This window comes from Pristis pectinata, chromosome 7 (genome assembly GCF_009764475.1).
Source record: "Pristis pectinata isolate sPriPec2 chromosome 7, sPriPec2.1.pri, whole genome shotgun sequence".
NCBI classification, from domain to species: domain Eukaryota; kingdom Metazoa; phylum Chordata; class Chondrichthyes; order Rhinopristiformes; family Pristidae; genus Pristis; species Pristis pectinata.
Window position 1 is genome coordinate 22550066 of NC_067411.1, and position 19664 is coordinate 22569729.

The window sequence follows — 19664 nt, forward strand, 5'->3', positions numbered from 1 at the left end:
TTGGCGGAGGTCCAGCGGAAATGGAAGGCGGTTGTAATTTCCCCTCAGCCCATTTAGATCCAGCTTGGATTCAACTCCACTTAAGAAGGGCCAATGCAACCATGACAATGACCCAAACCTGGAACTTGCTTGTGGCCAGCTGTTCTCATCATCAGAGTCAGGCCTTTGAACTTCTACTTCTGTCTTACAGGCAACTCATTTCCTGAAAACTTCCTGCACTTTTATTTTGATTTACACATACTTTGGATGGAAATAGCCTTGCAGCTTATATGCTTCCATGTCTGATAACCGGATACATGTGCAACATAGGAAAAAATATTGGAGAGCTACCAAAGAAATGAAAGGAGCCTGCAAGATGAAATAAGAAACATTTCATTATAATTTGACACTAAGCATTTGTTAGAAGCTTAATCAAAGTCATACACTTTTCAGCTTCAAAGCCTCCTTCACCCTGTTGGTTTATTTCCTTCTTTACAGGTTTCCACACGCCACTTAACCAACCAGAATATATACTCAGTGCATCTTTGTTCTCGTGAGTGAATTCCATCCATACCGGAGCAGAACTTGCAGAGTTTTCTAACCTTTCTACAGCTCTTATCAGGGCACCTGAGCTCCTGGTCTGGATATCCATCAATGTCAGTATCTTTGCCACAGATGTAGCCGTTTCCAGCCCAACCAATTCCACACTATGGAGAGACACAAAGTTACAATGAGCAATCTATTACACACATGGCTGAAGACTTGATAACCAATGTCCAAATAAAACAAACCTACAGAATTATGAAGAAGTTACTGTATTTTGTACCACGAGTGGTTAGGACTGGTAGAGTGGAGTATGCAGATTCAATGGTGGCCTGTAAATGAGAATTGGAAATATGTGGGAAAGAAACTAATTGCAGGGATTTGGGGAAAGAAGTGGGGGGGAGGGTCAGGTGGAAATGGGGTCATTCTTTGGTGGGAGAGGGGTGAACTTGATTGGTCTTGCAAAGAGCTAGCATAGACGTGATGGGCTGACAGACCTCCCTCTGTACTTCACTATTCCATAATCCTATGCAGCGAAGTCCAGTGGTGCAGTGAGTTAAGGCAGTGTCTTGGTGAAACATAAGTGACTATAAATGATTTCCTAAGCACAAAGGCAAGACATGGTACAAAAATCACTCAGGGCACCCATTCTGACTCCTGTTGACTGACCCCAGTTGGAAATGAACAATGCGAACATCAGATGAGAGCAGGACTGAGTTGAATTGAGATGATTCCTGCAGTGCAATAGCGTACTCCTCCTGACAAATTTGGAGAAGATGGGGAGGACAATCGATGCACATTAAGCAATAACTCACTGGGGAGTCAATGTCACAGGAAAGTGGATGGGAGGGGAGAGGAGACGAAAAATAACTAGAAAGGAAGATGCAATCTTGGTATTAATCAAATAAGTTAGTACTTATCTAGTTTCATATGATATATATATTTAGGACATATACTGCTAAATCATAATTTATATATTGAATACAGTAGATAATAAGTTTGTGCATAGCATACCTGAAGAAGCTAAACTTCCAAAATAAAATACACTTTAAGCACCTGAGAAACCAGATCACTTCAGTTGTGCAGAGGTTACTTTGAAGGCGCATCATTCAGTCACTGATACTGAAGTTGTGACAAAACATTTGGTCTACGATTATCACAGAAAACACAGGGAATAAGTTGGCTGATGATTTGCTTCAGTCCCAATGCTTTTAATCACAAAGTGTTGCCTGCAATAACACTTTATTTCTTGATCTTTCTGCAGTATTGAGTTAATTAAAATGTATGGATTAGTCACCAGTGCAGCCTGTGTCTTCCAAACAGCAACACACATCTTTTTGTGGACTCTGTCCAAGACATTTAATTTCCCTAGGTCTTGAAACATCCTCTGACATCCCTAATCTCACAGTGAACCAAAGCAAATTGAAAAGGAACCAGATGGTTTAGACATGACTAAGTCATGGAGTGTTTTTTGTCACTGTTCTCATTTATTCAGCCAGCCCACAGCACTCAACACCATTAGTGCATATGATGCCCGTTTTGTAAACTCACAATACAAGAAATGATCCCGTCTCTTTCCAGAAAGCACTGTGCATTAGTGTGGCAGGGGTTCAGGAGTCTGTTGTTGCAGCTCTTCTCTGGCTTGCAGCCTCTCAGTTGGTCTCCTACATATCCGCTCTGACAGTCTCCACATCTGAACGATCCCTAGAGCAATTGGAAAAGATATTGGAATGCAAGTTGGCAAACTGAGTGGAGTAAATCACTACAAAAGCAAAATACTGCAGGTGGTGAAAATCTTAAAACAATGTGTGCTGGAAATAGTCAGGGAGCATCAAAGGCGAGAGAAAAAGAGTTTATATCACAGGTCAATAATCTTTCACCCGAAGTGGAAAAACCTAGAAATAAAACATCATAGTGGGGAATGCAAGAAGGAGTGGAGAGGAGATTTACGAGGATGTTGCCAGGACTTGAGGAACTGAGTTATGGAGAGAGGTTGAGCAGGTTGGGACTTTTTTCATTAGAGCGTAGGAGAATGAAGGGTGATCTTATAGAGGTGTATAAAATCATGAGGGGCATAGATAGGGTGAATGCGCACTTTTTCCCCAGGGTTGGGGAATCAAGAATTAGAGGGCATTGGTTTAAGGTGAGAGGGGAGAGATTTAATAGGAACATGAGGTGCAACTTTTTCACCTGAGGGTGGTCAGTATATGGAATGAGCTGCCAGAGGAAATGGTTGAGGCAGGTACATTAACAACATTTAAAAGGTACTTGGACCAGTACATGGATAGGCACAGTTTAGAGGGATATGGGCCAAATGCAAGCAAATGGGACTAGCTTAGATGGCAATCTTGGTTGGCGTGGACCAGTTGGGCCGAAGGGCCCATTTCCATGCTGTTTGGCTCCATGGATCTATATAGAAGGGATTAAATGGTAAAAATGATGATGGTGAAATGAAAAAGTGGGGAACTAATGAAACAAGCAAAGGAACATAAATGGGAGTAACAAAGTCACTATCTAAAATTGTTGAATTCACTGTTGAATTCAGAAGGTAGGAATGTCCGTAGTCAAAAGAATAGGTGGCATTCCTTGAGACACTTTTATTGGAAGCACAGAGGAACGAAAGGCAGAGAGTTTAGAGTGGAGTGGTGGAGGGAATTAATGCGATAAATGAATTGAAGTTCAGGGTCACCGTTATAGACTGAATGGAGTATTGAATCATTGATCATTGCCCACTGCATTGGCAAATCTATACTGGTCAGCAGGAGAAAGAGAGAGAGTGAGTTACAGTAGGAAGTGACGGAAAGGGACAGCAGGAGATAAATGGCACACAATGTACCACACAGGCAAGGTTACAATAGGACATAAAGTGCAATAGAAATACTGGATGGAAGACAGAATGTAATGGTCAAAATCTTTACCATAGTGTTGATACACTGGGAATTGGGAGCACAGCCTCCATTTCTTCCGTCACTACATTCGTCTATATCAACGCAGACCTGTCCAAGTATAGTTTAGTTGGGTTAGTTATACTGCTCATGTACCTTATTTCCCAGTCCTTCCAACCTGCTTAAATGTACTCAATGGTCTGCATCTGCTTAGACTGGCTATTAAGTGGATGACACAGTGATGGGTTTCTGCAGTTCTTCTGCTACCAATCTGGTGGATATGTGAGAACCTTGCAGAAACTCACTCTCAAATCTTTTTGCTTACAATTTGGAGTTTGATTTCTGTTTTATGCAACTTCTAAAGCACTGGTTAACCTATTTCCTTTAATTTTCTCTGCCTGTGGTAACTTATTTCAGTGCTAATTTGTTTAAAATAAATTAAATAACTACCTTAAGATACCTTAGATAAGAATTTACTACAAAAGACATTAGTCTCATGTTAAAAATAACTATCAAAGGGATAGCAGCCTCATTATTTTCCTGTTAACACTAAGTACTTGTGAGTAAACAGGTGAGCAAGATTCATAGAGGGCTGTATTGAGCTTTATGGCTATTTGTCTTGCAACTCTCAGTCTTTTATTTTCCATAAACTATTGATGTAAGCAACTTTTAAAATACCTTATCATGATAAAATGAGAGACAGTAGTGTGTTTCCATGTTAGTTACAATGTTCTGAGTGTAATTGGAAACAAAAAGAATGAACTGAGGAAGAAAACAGATACACAAATAGGAAAGTACATGATGTTACCCTGGGCACCAGCTACATCCCCAAGGAAACTACAGGATCAGCCAGTAGTAAATCTAGTGCACTTTGAGATCAATAATAGAAATAAAAAAGCAAGAATCTGTTGAATTATGATAAGTACCCAAATAATTCACTAGTATATTTTGGGGATGCTGAGTTCTGCCTGCATCAACTATATTATCTGAGTGCGTTCTACATAGTTGGCTTTTATAACTCATTAAAGTAGGCTACCCACTCAGCTGTCAACAAAAGATAGCTGCCATTGTGGCTTCGTTCACCCCCTAAGAAAGGTAAATAAATAAAGCCTGGAATTAAAAGTTAGAGGCTAATAAAGATCAACTAAAATGAATGGAGTTCCTGAAGATTAAGACATAACAACACTGTTCAAGTAATTTCAATTTTACTCTCTCTTTAACTTAGCCTCCTTCCTTTCTTCATATGCCTTTCCCAAATCTATGGCCTGTGCTCTTTGAACATCCAAGTGGCATTGAGTTGGTGCTCACAGTGAGTGACACCATGGTTCCAAGATGACCTACTACCAATTATATCCTGAAGCTGTTGTAGAGCCTGACCCCTTCAATCCCATTTATCCATATCATTTGCTGTCTTCCTCTTCATTTTCCTTCCAAGCCAATCATAATTGTCTTTACTACTCAATTGTTTGCCCACTAAACATCTATAGCCGATGGGATGAACAATGAATTTTCCAATTTCAGGTAACCCTCTCTCCCTGTGTTCCTTTCCCACTCCACCACTCCATCCAGGTTCTCTCTCCCTTTGTTCACCTTTTCCATCCCTCCCCCTTGTTACCTCAACTCATCACCTTGCCCCACCTACCCATATACTTAGCTACCTGGCTTTCTTCTCCCTTGGTTCACCTTTCTTATCCCCTCCCCACCTGATTCCATCTGCCTATCCTCCCTCCATTATCTGGTTCCACTTCTCACCTTCTAGCCTCTGTTTCTCCCCTTCCCCCTCCCCTCCCCCACCTGCCTATTATTTTCTTCTTCTTATGTTCCTGCCTATCATCTACCAACCTCTGTCTCACGCCTCCCTGCGTGGTGACTAGGTCTCAGGTGGCGGGTCCTGAGGATCCACCCCGAGACTGTCCTGACACAGGCCTTTTCAACTGTTTCTAAATGCCCTCGATAATCAGACACTTAAAAGCAGTTGAAATCGATTTAAATATATTAAGAACTATTTCTAAATGTATTTGACTGATATGGCTTATTTAACACATTCACATTAAATAGAATAAGGAAAATCAAAGCACTTACCCTCACTTACCTCTTGCATCCAGAACAGCAACCCCATACCACGTTACATATTTCAGCCATGACTGGCGTGAAGTTGGGGGACGAGATACAAACTGTATCCGGCCCTCAGCTCAACATCAGTGTGCTCCAGGCCGGCACTCAGTGCTGAATCCGGCAGCTGAGTTCTTGAATTCTGTTCTGCAGTGTGCAAGCGTGGAAGTCAAGATCTAATTGTCTCCTGAAGAGGACTTTGCTGATGATTCACTACCAAACCACTAGCAAAAACCTTTGGGCTAGTGTGCTTCTGTGTAAGGAGTTTGTGCAGTGCTGATGTTTACCTGTTTATTTAATCTTGCATATTCCAATCCCACCCCTTGAACACTCCGACCAGTGTAACCTGCTGGACAATCCTCACACTTGTATCCAGGGAAGGTGTTCACACAGCGAACTCCAGCAGAACATGGGCTTATCTGACACTACATGAGAAAATTACAAATAAAAACATCAGACACAAGTCAAGATTAACAGTACTTGTGAATAGTTAGAAAACAAAAATCAGAAGTGAAAAAGAAAATGACCATAGCCACTTTGCCATTGTACTCTACCTCATCTTCATCAGTACATCGAATTCCATCGCCTACAAACCCTTTAGGACATGGTCCACACCGGAATCCACCCTGAGTCTCTGTACATTTCACTCCACGGAAACAGGAATCAGCAGCACAGCGCGGTTTAGGAATGGTGGGGACCACAAGACGTTGATTGAGTTCTTCCAGGTCAGTTAATCCAATATCTAAAATAAGAGATGGGACATATAGTAATTGGGATGCTGGTGTTAATTTTATGTCTGCAAATCATATCTGACCAATCATTCCATTTAGATACATATGTAGAACAACAAAAAACAATGTGCATTTATTTAGCTCCAATAATATAGCAAAAATGTCCCAGAAGCTTCATTGCAACGCTGTTAAACGAAAATAAAACAGTGCTGAGGTTGGATAATAAGAAGATAAGAAATAGGGGCAGGAGTGGACTATTTGGTTCTTCAAGATCTGCCATACATCTAGATCGTGGTTGATCTTGTACCTCAATCCCATTTTCCAGCACTATCCCCATATTCCCAGATTCCCCTAGTATCCAGAAATCTATTGATCTCTATGTTTAAATTAACTCAATGAGCCTCCTCAACCCCCCAGGGTTTAGAATTCCAAAGCATCATCACCCACTGAATAAAGATATTTCTCCTGTTTATTCTCAGATTGTGATCCTTGGTTTCAGACTCCTCAGCTAGAGGAATCACCATCCCTGCATCCAGCCTGTTGAGTCCTGTTAGAACTTTAAGTTTCTCATTCTTCTAAACTCTGGAGGACACTGATCTATTCTACCAATTTCTCCTTATGGGGCAATCCTACCATCCCTGGAAACAGTACGTTTGCATGTACTATATTTTACCCCTGCTGTTGGACAGTTAATGTCATATTGTCAGAACTGATATCTGTTGAAGAAAGTGTTTTGTGGGAATAGTTATTCAATATGCATTGTAATGCTGGCTAAAATTAATGAACTGGATATCATTCTAAATTTGTGTTTTAAAAATACCTTTGATACCACTTGTGCATAAAATAGCCTTCTTTCTGTCAAATCAGTTGGGAGATATATTGCTTTACATGATGTAATGCTTTCAAGGTGTGAGGTAGCTGGACATAACTACAATATAACTGCAAAGTTGCAGATCTATGCCTTACATTGCAATTTTCCAAGAACAATTTTGGACACAGATGAAACTCTAAAAGTTGCCAGTGGCTGTTATTAGTGTCGCTCACTCTATTGGCTGACGGACAGCTCTAAGACTGCCAGGTTCCAGGGAATGATGTTGCAGTTGCAGAAACCTTAGAACAACAATGCAAACAGTGCGTGGGTCATTTAACTGGGGCTTCTGCATCTCTCAGTGAGATTATTGCAGGGAACTTCCTGGTGCAAATTCACTCTTGTGATTTTGAACAGTTCGAAAAGATGTCCAGCAAGTTCAAAGCTGTCTTCTTTACCTTCTTTCAAAATGTGAACCCTAACCATGTGTTATATCATCCAACCCCAACCTTCACACAGCCTTCAAGATCTTAACCAACCAAACCACAACCAAGCAGCCCAGGAAGAAAAAAGACTTGCAATTGTACTGTTCTGCCTGAGCAGACTTTCCCAGCATATAACTTTCCCAATATTGACTGGGATTGCCTTAGTGCAAAGGGCTTAGATGGCATTAAATTCATAAAATGTGTCCAAGTGGGTTTTTTGAAGCAGGATGTAGAGAGTCCTACTAGGGAGGGAGCTGTACTTGACCTTATCTTGGACAATGAGGATGGGAAGTGATAGAAGTGTCTGTGGAGGTACCCTTTGGGAACAGTGACCCTGGTTCAGTAAGCTTCAAAGTAGTTATTGAAAAAGATAAGGTTGGTTCTTGAAATAGGGCCCTAAACTCAGGGAAAGTGGATTTCAATAATGTAAGACAGGACATGGTGAAAGTAGATTAGGAGCAGCTGGTAGAGGGGAAAACAGCATCTGATAAGTGTTGCCTTCTTGTGATGCTCTTGTGATGAAGTGTGATGTTGCCTTCTTGAGGCAGCGCCTCCTGTAGATACTACCGATAGTGGGGAGGGATGTGTCCATGATGTATTGGGCACAGTCCACTACTCTCTGCAGCTTCTTACGTCCCTGCACATTTGAATTGCTGTACCAGACCGTGATGTAACCAGTCTGGTCCAGTCTGGTAGTCTGGTCCAAAAGGTTAAGGCACAAGGGACGGTGGATGACTGCAAGTAATTATTCCCACAAAACACTTTCTTCAACAGTTCTAACAATATGACATTAAATTTTGTATAATGTCCAACAGCAGGGGAAAAATATAATACATGCATACATACTGTTTTCAGGGATGGTAGGATTGCCCCATAAGGAGAAATTGGTAGAATAGATCAGTGTCCTCCAGAGATTAAAAGAATGAGAAGACAAACTTAAAGTTCAGAGAAAATAATCCAAGTTTGTCATCCCAAGACTTTGACTATTCTAGCACCCTTTTTTTAAAAATCTCTGTCCTGTTCATAAAGAGAATGTCAGAGGTGTGTGGGAGAGGAGGTGTGAAGAAAACCGGTGTAAAAATAATCTGAACAAGTGAAAATCACCTTTGCCCATATAAAACAGTGTCATACTTCAGAGATGCAAATAAAAAAGTAGCTAAGAAACTCACCACATGCCTGACATTTAGCAATGATATGTCGCAGCAAGGTGGTTTCTGCAACCTGTGGAAATAAAGTAAACTGATAACAATCTTAAAGGGCAAGAAACAATAAGATGGTGGTCATACAATGTGGTAGGGGAGATTAACCAGTAAATGGAAACACAATTTTCATCACTGCTAAACTTTGCATCAAGATAAAGAAACAAAGATTATTGGAGGGAATCCATTAAATGACTCTGAAGATTACCATTGGTTTATACTGGGTTTGCCTCACTGACTGGTCTTGTCAGCCTTGTGAACCATCAGACCTTGTGTTACATGAAACATGGAAGACTCAGACTTACTGACAGATTCAAGGGCCCACATCTGTGAGTGCACTCCATCAGTTGACTCCCCCCTATGTTGGGCAATTGCCATCAGATGTTGCGCCAGGTCAGTCAGACCAGGTGCAAAATCTGAGATCTCATTGATTTCAATGGAAATTGTTGGGCAAAGAATTAGAAGGAATAGAAATTATATATTTTTTTAAATTATTGTGCATTACTTTACTATTTTAATTGTGTGATTTTATTTGATTTAGTTAACATTGTTTCCATTTCTTAAACTTTTTTTATATTTTTAAACCTTTGCTCCAATTTTAGTAGCTTTTAAACCCTATGAATGTGCTTTGGGGTCCTCGGGTGTGGGACCTATGCATTATTACGTATGAGGCTTTGTTGCTGTTTTAACCTCCCTGTCAAACTCCAGAGCACAGAGACAGCCTGGAGGCTCAGTTTTTAACAGAGAGATTTACTTACATAACATATAATATAATGATATTTGCTATTATACAGTTAAGTAAAATTGTCAGCTAATGCTTATTTGGTAGACATCTTACATCTCAATCAGGTTGTTCATATCCCACTCCAGTAATTTAAGCACAATGTTATTTTTCCAGTGAAGTAGTGAGGGAGTGCTGCATAGTCAAAGGTGCCACATTTCAGATGAGCAATTAACCTAATTTGTTGAAGGCATAAGAGATTTTATGCTGCTATTTTGATGAATGTGTTATTCTTGTTGCCCTGGCTGATATTTATCCCAATCAATATTCCAAAAGAGAAACAGATTATCTTGTTATTATCATTGCTTGTGGGAGCTTGTAGTTACTTCTGAATCTACTCTTTAAAAGTTCTTCATTGCTTTAAAAATGCTTTGGGGTGTTCTGAAAAGGCAATGAGAGGTGCCTTAGAAATGTAAGCCTTCCTCTATGTAAACTACAAAAACGCTTTTCTGTTTCAGTTAATCCAGCAGACCAGCAATTTAAATATCCTTTTTAGTCTTATCAGCTCCCTATAAATGCACAAGGACCCTTATGAGTGTGTGTTAGACATGATGGATTCTTGCCAGCCTTCCTTTCAGTTTCACAGCGTGCCAGAGATGTGTCTTTACAAAGCCAAATGCCATCACAGCTCAATGGTGTAGCAAGCTACAGTTTCCTGTGCAAGAAGGACCTCTCATAACTGTATGCAAATATGGGGTTGCTATCGAAGTAGTTGTTAAACATGTAGTTCTGCTATTGGTTTAACTACTTCGAATAGTTCCAGTTAATTCCTGGTTTACATTTGATTGCGGGAAGATAAAATAGTGCAGAACAGTTAGTTGCAAAACAAATCAATGGCGTTAATCTGCACAAGGAGAGGTAAGAGGACGAGGCAACTTTAGTTAGCTACCGGGTCTTTTTCAGTCTATTAATTTTACCCTATAAAACTGGTTTCCACAACTTCTTCTCTAGTATAATGTGTACATCAGCAAAAGTGGCAAGGATCATGTTGTTTGAAAATTCCGGACTAAATTCAAGGGGCAATGAGCATGCTCAGTACCAGGCCAATAGCTTTCAGTGCTTTCAAAACTGATTGCTATGTGCCTGTGATGCTGCTGTTTTTCACTGCATCTATGCATACATGAGCATATGACAATAAACTCGACTTTGATGACAACATTCAAATTGAGACATCTCCTGGATATAGGCAAGATATTTACAGGGAAGTTTGACAAAGTCAGAGTCAAAGTCAAGTTTATTGTCCAATGCACAAGAACAAGAACAAGAACAATGCAATGAGAAACTTGCAGCAACATCACAGGCAAATAGCATCATATAAGGAGCATTAACAAGAAAAACATAAATTAAACATAAATTATACACAATTTTTGCGAGAAAGAACACAATTAGAACAAAAAAAACCAAGTCAATTTTAGTGCAAAGTGATCAAATTGGTCACAGTGTTGCTATACTGTAGTGATTGGGGTAGTACCAGTTGGTTCAAGAACCGAATGGTTGAAGGGAAGTAGCTGTTCTTGAACCTGGTGGTGTGGGACTTCAGGGTTCTGTACATCCTGCCCAATGGCAGCTGCGAGAAGATGGCATGGCCCAGATGGTGGGGATCCTTGATAATGGATGTTGCCTTCTTGAGGCAGCACGTCCTGTAGATACTACCAGTGGTGGGGAGGGATGTGCCCGTGATGTATTGGGCTGAGTCCACTACTCTCTGCACCTTCTTACATTCCTACACTGTGCCTTGAGCTCCTCAATGTGGGCGTAGATGCAAAACTGGTCCTAAAAGGGATCATTTTACTGAGGGTGTGTGTGTGTGTGTGTGTGTGTGTGTGTGTGTGTGTGTGTGTGTGTGTGTGTGTGTGTGTGTGTGTGTGTGTGTGTGTGTGTGTGTGTGTGTGTGTGTGTGTGTGTGTGTGTGTGTGTGTGTGTGTGTGTGTGTTGCTTGTCTTGGGGGTTTGCTCTTAGACATGCAATGTGTTCGACATGCATACAATGTGGCCTGACCACTGGACCTGGTTAGTCACAATGAATGTGCTCAGAACCTCAATGTTGGAACTGTTGTCCTTGGAGATAATGCTGTCAGTTGGTTATCACTTCTGCCCATTGATAGGAGGATTTTGCTGAGACAGCATTGCTGGCCCTTCTCTGGTACTTTGAGGTGCCCACTGTAGGTTACCCATGAACCTGAGGTGTATAGGACAGAAGGACCAATGTTGTTCAGTGGACCATATGTGAGATGCTAGGTTTGAGGTTTTGTTCTTTGAACTGCTTTTCGCTTAATCAGTCAAAGACTGTGCTGACACACTGGAGGCCTTACTGAATTTCATCATCAATATTTACAAGGGTGTTGCCAGGACTTGAGGACTGAGTTATAGGGAGAGGTTGGACAGGCTAGGACTTTATTCCTTGTAGCATAGAAGACTGAGAGGTGATCTTATAGAGGTGTATAAAATCATGAGGGGTGAATGCACTCAGTCTTTTTCCCAGGTTTGAGGAATCTAGAACTAACAAGCATAGGTTTAAGGTGAGAGGGGAAAGATTTAAATACGAACTTGAGGGGCAACTATTTTACACAAAGGGTGGTATGTACATGGAATGAGCTGCTGGAGGAAGTGGTTGAGTTAGGTAGAATAACAACTTTTAAAAGACAGTTGGACAGGTACATGGATAGGTAAGGTTTAGAAGGTTATGCACCAAACACTGGCAAATGGGACTAGCTAGAATGGGCATCTTGGTTAGCATGGACACGTTGGGCCTAAGGGCCTGTTTCCCTGCTGTATGATTCTATGACTCTAATATCTGCTGTCAATGAAAGGTGGCTTCCAAGATATAGAAAGTGATTCATGTTTCCGAGGGTCTCATTATGGACCTTATTGTTGCAGAGGGAACAGGACATTAGAGAGCCTTCACCTTCCAGATACTTGGGATGTGGCCCCATCCTCTGGAATGTACTAGTGAAAGAAATTGATGATGACTTGGAGCCCTGTCTCTGTGCTTCCATGCACACACAAGCATCATACTAAAATTCAATGGCTGAGGTTGGTGTGATCTTACTTCTGGAGCGGAGATGAAAATGATCAAATAGTTTGCCACTTGTCCTGTAGATTAACTGGAAGCTCATCAGTCCAGTATTGCAATGAGGAAGTTTAAAATAAGCATTTACATGCTGGTTAGATTTGTCGAAGAGAGTTTGGGCACCCACTTAGGAAATGAAACCAAGTCAAACTGTATGTCACACTTAATCAATGGTTTGAGCTAAGTCTTTACTGGGTCCTTATAATCACTGAAAATTATAACATTGGTCTTACAGAGCTGGTTAGTTCTACCTACACCGGCTTCACTCTAGTGTATAAAAAATTCAATGCTTAGGTAGCCAAATATCTGGCCAAATTCAAACAAAGATGCATGAAATGTGAAACACATGCTTGCATGAAACCCTGTATTTAGGCAGAACCCAAAGCACCAATAGGCAGTGTTTAAGTGAGAGGGCAGCATGTCTTGAACCACCTGGATGCTGAAGCACAAATGTAAGAAGGAGGAATAGATAAAAGTCTGGCCCCATTCTGTCACATTCTCTGTGAACGTGTGAAACTGTTCCAGCAAGCAGAGCTGACAGCCAGATGTGTTGAATCTGGATCTTAACCTGGAGAAACCATCAGGCTTTTAAGTGCAGGAGCCTTCATCCATTACATACAAGGCTTCTGGAGTAGGAATGGATGGGAATGAATTGAAGTACTCTATACTCCAAGGGTTTGCATGTCACGGCTTTCCACTAGCTAAGCTGAAAGGTAGATGGAGGTTCAGCTGACAGTTCAGGTCAAAATTAAAATCTGCATCCCCAAAAATAAGTGGTCCCCACATAATGGAAACTGAAAAGGAACTTTATTATGGTTCATTGCACACTGGCCCCTGATAGCAGAGTGCCTTGTTAACACTGTCTCCAGCAGCTAGATCCTCATGTCAAATGACTGCTCACCAGTGCATGCCACTGGCATCAAAGTCAGGAATTTAATCCTGGTGAATTTGCCGAGGTTGAGAGTGGACTACCATCCAATACTCTGTGCTCCCTCCATCGATGTTTGGATCCAAAATGGTTAACACCATCTCTCAAAGGCAAAGGAGTTCCAGCTTAGGAAATCTATCTTACCTGCTGACTGAGAAGCTGCTTCATTTCTGCAAGCACTTCATTGAGCTGTGTCATTTGCACAACCAAATGTCTTCCTGCATCACCTACAATACAAAGAGAACTCGTTAACATGGAATTTTTCTTGGACATCGGCATAGAATGAAGACAACTCAAAGAGATAACCATTGCAAAGAATTTTCTCTGGTCTCCAGAGTTTTTGTTTCCATTATTTCAATCTTTGTTCATGATGATGTATGATGTAATATTTTTTGTGCTTATGAAACAGTGAGGGGGCTGCTTGAATGGTGGAAACAGATGAGTACATTGGTGTCAAATTTCTGGATTCTCTGTCCACTCTTTCACTGACAGCTTTTAAGTGTTGATTTCTGACAGAATGCAAATTTGCTCGTGTTTATAAATGAAGGCCCCAGGCTGCACATTTTCAGAATGTGCATTATAACTAAACATTGAAATGGTTATTCAAGCCCTAAAAACCAGCAGGGATTCTCAGCAGACATTCATGCTGTGTATTGGAATATCCCTTCATGTTGAGCTTTACCTGAGCTGGTTGCAATAAAACAGATGTGGTCATACCTCAATGTTCAGCTCTCCTCACCGTCTCTGAGTGGAAGGTAGGGAAAGGGGAATTTGGCAAATTAAAGGGGTTAGGTGCTAACTGGAGACAGGGTGGCAAACAAACAGGGTTACAGGTTTTAGACAAATGAACTTAAAGGAGAGCTGTAAAGTAGAGCCAGGCTATCCGACCCAAATCTGATAGGACTCTGAATGGTTCAGGCATCCGAAAACCAAGTACTCAGGCTCAGATTCTGATTGGCTGTGGTCAGCTCGGCTCTTCATGTTACTCTGAGCAGATTTCTAGTACTATATCTTTTTGTCGAAATTCCAACAGCACAGTTGTACTGGTCTTCCCCTTATTTCTCAAGCTTCTTTGATTCCCTCTTCTTGCTGCCTCTGTTCTGACTGCATTGCAAGGACATTTATTGGAAGGACCCTCTGCAGGCCCCAAAATGAAGGCTCCATGACAGCAGCAGGGGAAACCAAAGATACCCCCACCTGAACTGGCTGAGAGGGAGTTTGCAGAATCCTTTATTACCTGGGCTTCGAATCTCTTCTATTCGTATTACGGGCAGGCCAATCAGTTTTTCTCTTCTACTTCCTTATGTTGAGGGCAATTCAAGTGAAAATAGTGGAATTTCTGGTACGGCCTCGTTCTCCCATTACTTACATGCAGGAAATATTTTGGGAGTGTACTGCAGCCATCTCCGCTGGGTTTTAGTTTATGTTTTAGAATAGGTTTAATTTTTGTGAATCTGATTAATTCTACATTTTTCATCCCTACAGCTGAACCACAACATTATTTCATTAAATATATCAAAGTATTTCCTACCCCATTTTTTAAACTAGCTTCTCAATAAGCTTTAGTTGAAACATTGAGGGTTACTTTGTGAATCTGGGATTTACTTTACTCTGGAGCTAATGAGATTCACAGCCTTGAATAAATTCGAACAGAAGGACTAAATCTATCCATCGGGTTCAAACGGATTCAGTCACCATTTCCTGTGGCTGTTTCCTGTAGCTGTCCTGAGAATTTGCAGCAATTATGAACACGAGGGCAAGGAAAATGCAAGACAAAGGCAGCACAAGTGACACAGCTTATAGAGCTGTTGCCTCACAGCTCCAGTGGCCCAAGTTCAATCCTGACCCTGACCCCCCGCTACTGACAGCACGTTGTCCCTGTCACTCAGGGGGTTTCTTCCGGGTGCTCCGGTTTCCCTCCCACATTGCAAAAATGTGCAGGTTGGAAGGTTAATTGGCTGCTATAAGTTGCCCCTAGTGTGAAGGTGAGTGGTAGAGTCTATGGAGGAGTTAATGGGAATGTAGGTTTAGGGTAAGATTAGTGTAAAATGGTTGATGGTCAGTGTGGACCCAGTGGAGTAAAGGCCCTGGTTCCATGCTGCATCTCTCTGTGACTCAACAACTAAATGACAATCTAACTCTTTTGTTTTAGGCAAGTGCAATAATGGATATGGGGGAAAAGTCAGCAAGTGGAGTTGAGATAAAGATCAGCCATAATTTAATTGAACAATGGAGTTGGTTTGAGGAGCTGCATGCCCTAATCTTGTTCTTATATCACGATCACCCAATGCCTCATCAAATATTTTAGTCCACTTCCCACAACTGGCTCGGATGTATATCACCGATAGCAATCTCGATAACTGCAGTCTTGTCAAACTATCTTTCATCAGCTGTGGCTCAGGTTGTCATATTCCCACCTCTGAGTCAGAAGCCTGAGATCTCAGGTGCCACAGAGCCAACACACTGGGGCTGAGTCAGAAAATATTCTGTCCCATCCACAGTATGTTGTTGCCCACTAGTTATTCATTGTACTGAGAGTGCTGACACAGCAGTTGGAGCTGAGTGTTAGTAGATTCATGTGAAAGCTCGCCACATGAATGGCACATTTATTCTCTCAGGTAATAAGAAAGATCCTATGGCACTATTTTGCAGGAGTGCTGGGGAATTCTTCCCGGTATTCTGGTCAATAATATTTATCCTTCAGCCAATACTAAAATAAATTATCAGGCCTTTATCACATTGCTTAATGTGGGAGCTTTCTGTTAATTGCCAGGTTAAAACAGTGTTTATACTTCAGTAGGTACTCACCGAGGTCATGAAAGCCTTTACAGTAACAAAGCCTTTTTTTTGTTTCTTTCTTTGTCCTCCTGAGTATCTACACTTTATTTAACACAGATGGTTAATAACTTGTTTTCAATCATTCCCACAGCACTTCCGAAGTTTGCTTCCTCTTCTCCTCACCCACCTTCTGCAGCAGAAGCCAGTCCTCCCGGGTCCCACAAAGTTCCCTACAGTTCCCCCCTTGCCCTCTCCTAGTCCTCACTGAGTCTTTCTCCTCGTTCATAAGCAGGTGGTGAGCTTTCATTTTTATGTTAATTTATTTTAGCTCCAACTTTTCTTCAGCACTCTCAGTACAGTGAATACTGGATTGGGGATGGGTCAGAGCCTTTTCCAACTCAGCCGAAGTTAGAAGCTATCCTGTTTTTCTCCTAGTAAAATCTGGGTAAAATCACCCTGATGATGTCCTGCTGTTCCCCATGCACTGTCAAATATGGAAGGACTGAGGCACCTTGAAGATCAAATGATGGCATATCTGACCATCCCCTCCACCATTGGGCTTGTTACTAAGCCCACATGTGAAGCAGTGACTCACTGGGAGCAGGATCCAGATGCACTTTGCATCCAGCCCTCAGCTTTACTCTGGGGAAGGCTGGGGTAGGAAGAGCGGCCCCAATGGGGGTCAGTAGCCCTGTGGCAGAAGGATAGTGAAGCTAAGTGTTTCACCTCTTTTGCTCTATTTGTAAATGTTTTGGTGTCTTAACATGATTTAAATTAATATTTTAAACTTTTTTAATTATTTAGATATCTTGAATAGTTTTAAATGTTTCTGACAGTGAATTGCTTTTAAAAGTCAGAGTCTTATAAAAGCTGTTCAAAAACCTTCGACAAGGGCAAGCTGTGAAAAGCCTTCATGGTTTGCCAGGGGTCAGGCCTCTGGATAAAATGCAATCCCCATTTCTCTCTCTCTCTCTCTCTCTCGTCCTTTGTCTCAGCTCCCACTACTCCTCTCCACTGTCTGGAAACATGGCCAACAGCTGTCTGGAAGTGTCTCAATAACTCTCCAACCAGCCACCTCTCACTTTCCATCTTCAAAATACTTGCTTAAGAACAACCAGCTGATAACCTCATTATGTTCAATGGTAACAATACGACAGGGAGAAGATTTCCTTAGTTCACTCTTGTGTAACAAAACTATAAATAGCTCAAAATATCTATCTACCTTTTTATAAAACTGGAAGAGGAAATGTTCCCTGCCTACTACTGCACAGCAGGGTCTACTTTATTGGATAATTCCTCAAAATGGAACATGTGCTTAGGTCAGCTGCTGACATTAATAACAAGGTTCCCTGTTGCAATGTTAAAAAGAAACACAAGTGTCTCAAACCACGACTTTATATGTTGCTTCCGGTGCCCATATTAAAACCCTCTCTGGGCTGTCACCATATAGCTATAGATCTATAGCGTTCACTACAGCAACCAAGGCTGCAAGAAGTCAACAGGAAACAACATTCCTGCAGGGAGCTGGTAGAAGGGATGAGGATGTGGAGAGATGTGATCTTAGCAGCTTTCCTTTTTATGGTCTGTTACACATGTGACTTATTTAACATTGGGTGTGAACCGCTTTGAGATATTTTCTCCATGTATATGAGAAAATGTAATATTCCTGTGCCTTTGATGCACTTAACTTACAGACCATGTCTGTGTGGCTTGCTACTGAAACAGGTGCAGTCACGTCAGTGGAAAATTATTGTTCCTGTTACAATTTTCAATTATGACCCAAGTATAGTTTCACTCCATTAGTGACAGTCGCGTGTTTAGATCAGGTTATGGCATGAAGATTGCATTCAGTGTATGAGCACATAACCCAGGTACTCTTTCAGTGCATTGCCTAGAAGGTGTTGCAGCATCGGGAAGCTTAATTGGGAAATTAATGTAAGTTCTCCTGAGTCTATGGAAATCATAAACTTGCAGGTGCTGGAAATCTGAAATAAAAACTGAAAATACTGGAAACACTCAGCAAGTCAGGTGGCTCCAATGGAAAGAGAAACAGAGTTTAAGAGACCTAGGACTCAACACCTCCCTCTGTAACTGGATCCTTGACTATCTAACAAACAGACTGCAATCAGTGAGGATGGGCAGCAATACCTCCAGCACGATTATTCTCAACACTGGTGCCCCACAAGGCTGCGTCTTCAGCCCTCTTCTCTACTCCCTATACACTCACAACTGTGCGGCCAGATTCTGCTCTAACTCCATCTACAAGTTTGCAGATGATACCACCGTTGTAGGCCGTATCTCAAACAGCGATGAGTCGGAGTACAGGAAGGAGATAGAGAGCTTAGTGGAATGGTGTCATGACAACAACCTTTCCCTCGATGTCAGCAAAACAAAAGAGCTGCTCATTGACTTCAGGAAAGGGGGCCATGTACGTGCACATTAATGGTGCTGAGGTTGAGATGGTTGAGAGCTTCAAGTTGGGAGTGAACATCACCAACAGCCTGTCCTGGTCAAATCAAATTGATGCCATGGCCAAGAAAGCTCACCAGCACCTCTACTTCCTCAGAAGGCTAAAGAAATTTGGTTTGTCCCCTTCAACTCTCACCAACTTTTACCGATGCACTTAGAAAGCATCCTATCTGGATGTATCACGGCTTGGTATGGCAGCTGCTCTGCCCAGGACCACAAGAAACTGCAGAGAGTTGTGTACACAGACCAGCGCATCACAGACACCAGCCTCCCCTCCTTGGACTCTGTCTTTACCTCTCGTTATCTTGGTGAAGCAGCCAGCATAATCAAAGACCCCACCCACCTGGGACATTCTGTCTTCTCTATTCTTCCATCGGGTAGAAGATACTGGAGCCTGAGGGCACGTACCACCAGACTTCTACCCCACAGTGATAAGGCAATTGAACGGTTCCCTTATACAATGAGATGGACTCTGACCTCACGATCTACCTTGTTGTGACCTTGCACCTTATTGCACTGCACTTTCTCTGCAGCTGTGACACTTCACTCTGTACTGTTATTATGTTTACCTGTACTACATCAATGCACTCTGTACTAACTCAATGTAACTGCACTGTGTAATGAATTGACCTATACGGTTGGTATGCAAGACAAGTTTTGTCACTGTATCTCGGTACAAGTCACAATAATAAACAATACCAATACCAAGGTGAAGGATCTTCAGCCCGAAATATTAACTCTCTTTCTCTTTCCACAGTCACTGCCTGATTGAGCATTTCCTGATTTTACTAATTAATTGTTTACTAATTAAGTGCATGTAAAATGAAACTTTTGGTTTTGAAAAATAAACCTAAGAAATAGAAGCAAGAGGAGGTCATTCAACCCTCCTGTCTGCCC

At 41.6% G+C, this 19664-nt stretch overlaps 1 protein-coding gene across 1 annotated transcript in view; it reads right to left on the reverse strand.

The window, feature by feature from the left end:
• thbs4a (thrombospondin 4a) overlaps nt 1–19664 on the reverse strand; it is an 83454-nt gene that overhangs the window by 38484 nt on the left and 25306 nt on the right. Inside the window, exons 5-11 of the mRNA XM_052019200.1 lie at nt 13665–13747; nt 8713–8764; nt 6074–6261; nt 5807–5944; nt 3441–3518; nt 2074–2226; nt 582–686 (exon numbers count right to left, since the gene is read on the reverse strand). Coding sequence (XP_051875160.1) covers nt 582–686; nt 2074–2226; nt 3441–3518; nt 5807–5944; nt 6074–6261; nt 8713–8764; nt 13665–13747 — 797 coding nt within the window. The remainder of the gene's footprint in view (nt 1–581; nt 687–2073; nt 2227–3440; nt 3519–5806; nt 5945–6073; nt 6262–8712; nt 8765–13664; nt 13748–19664) is intronic.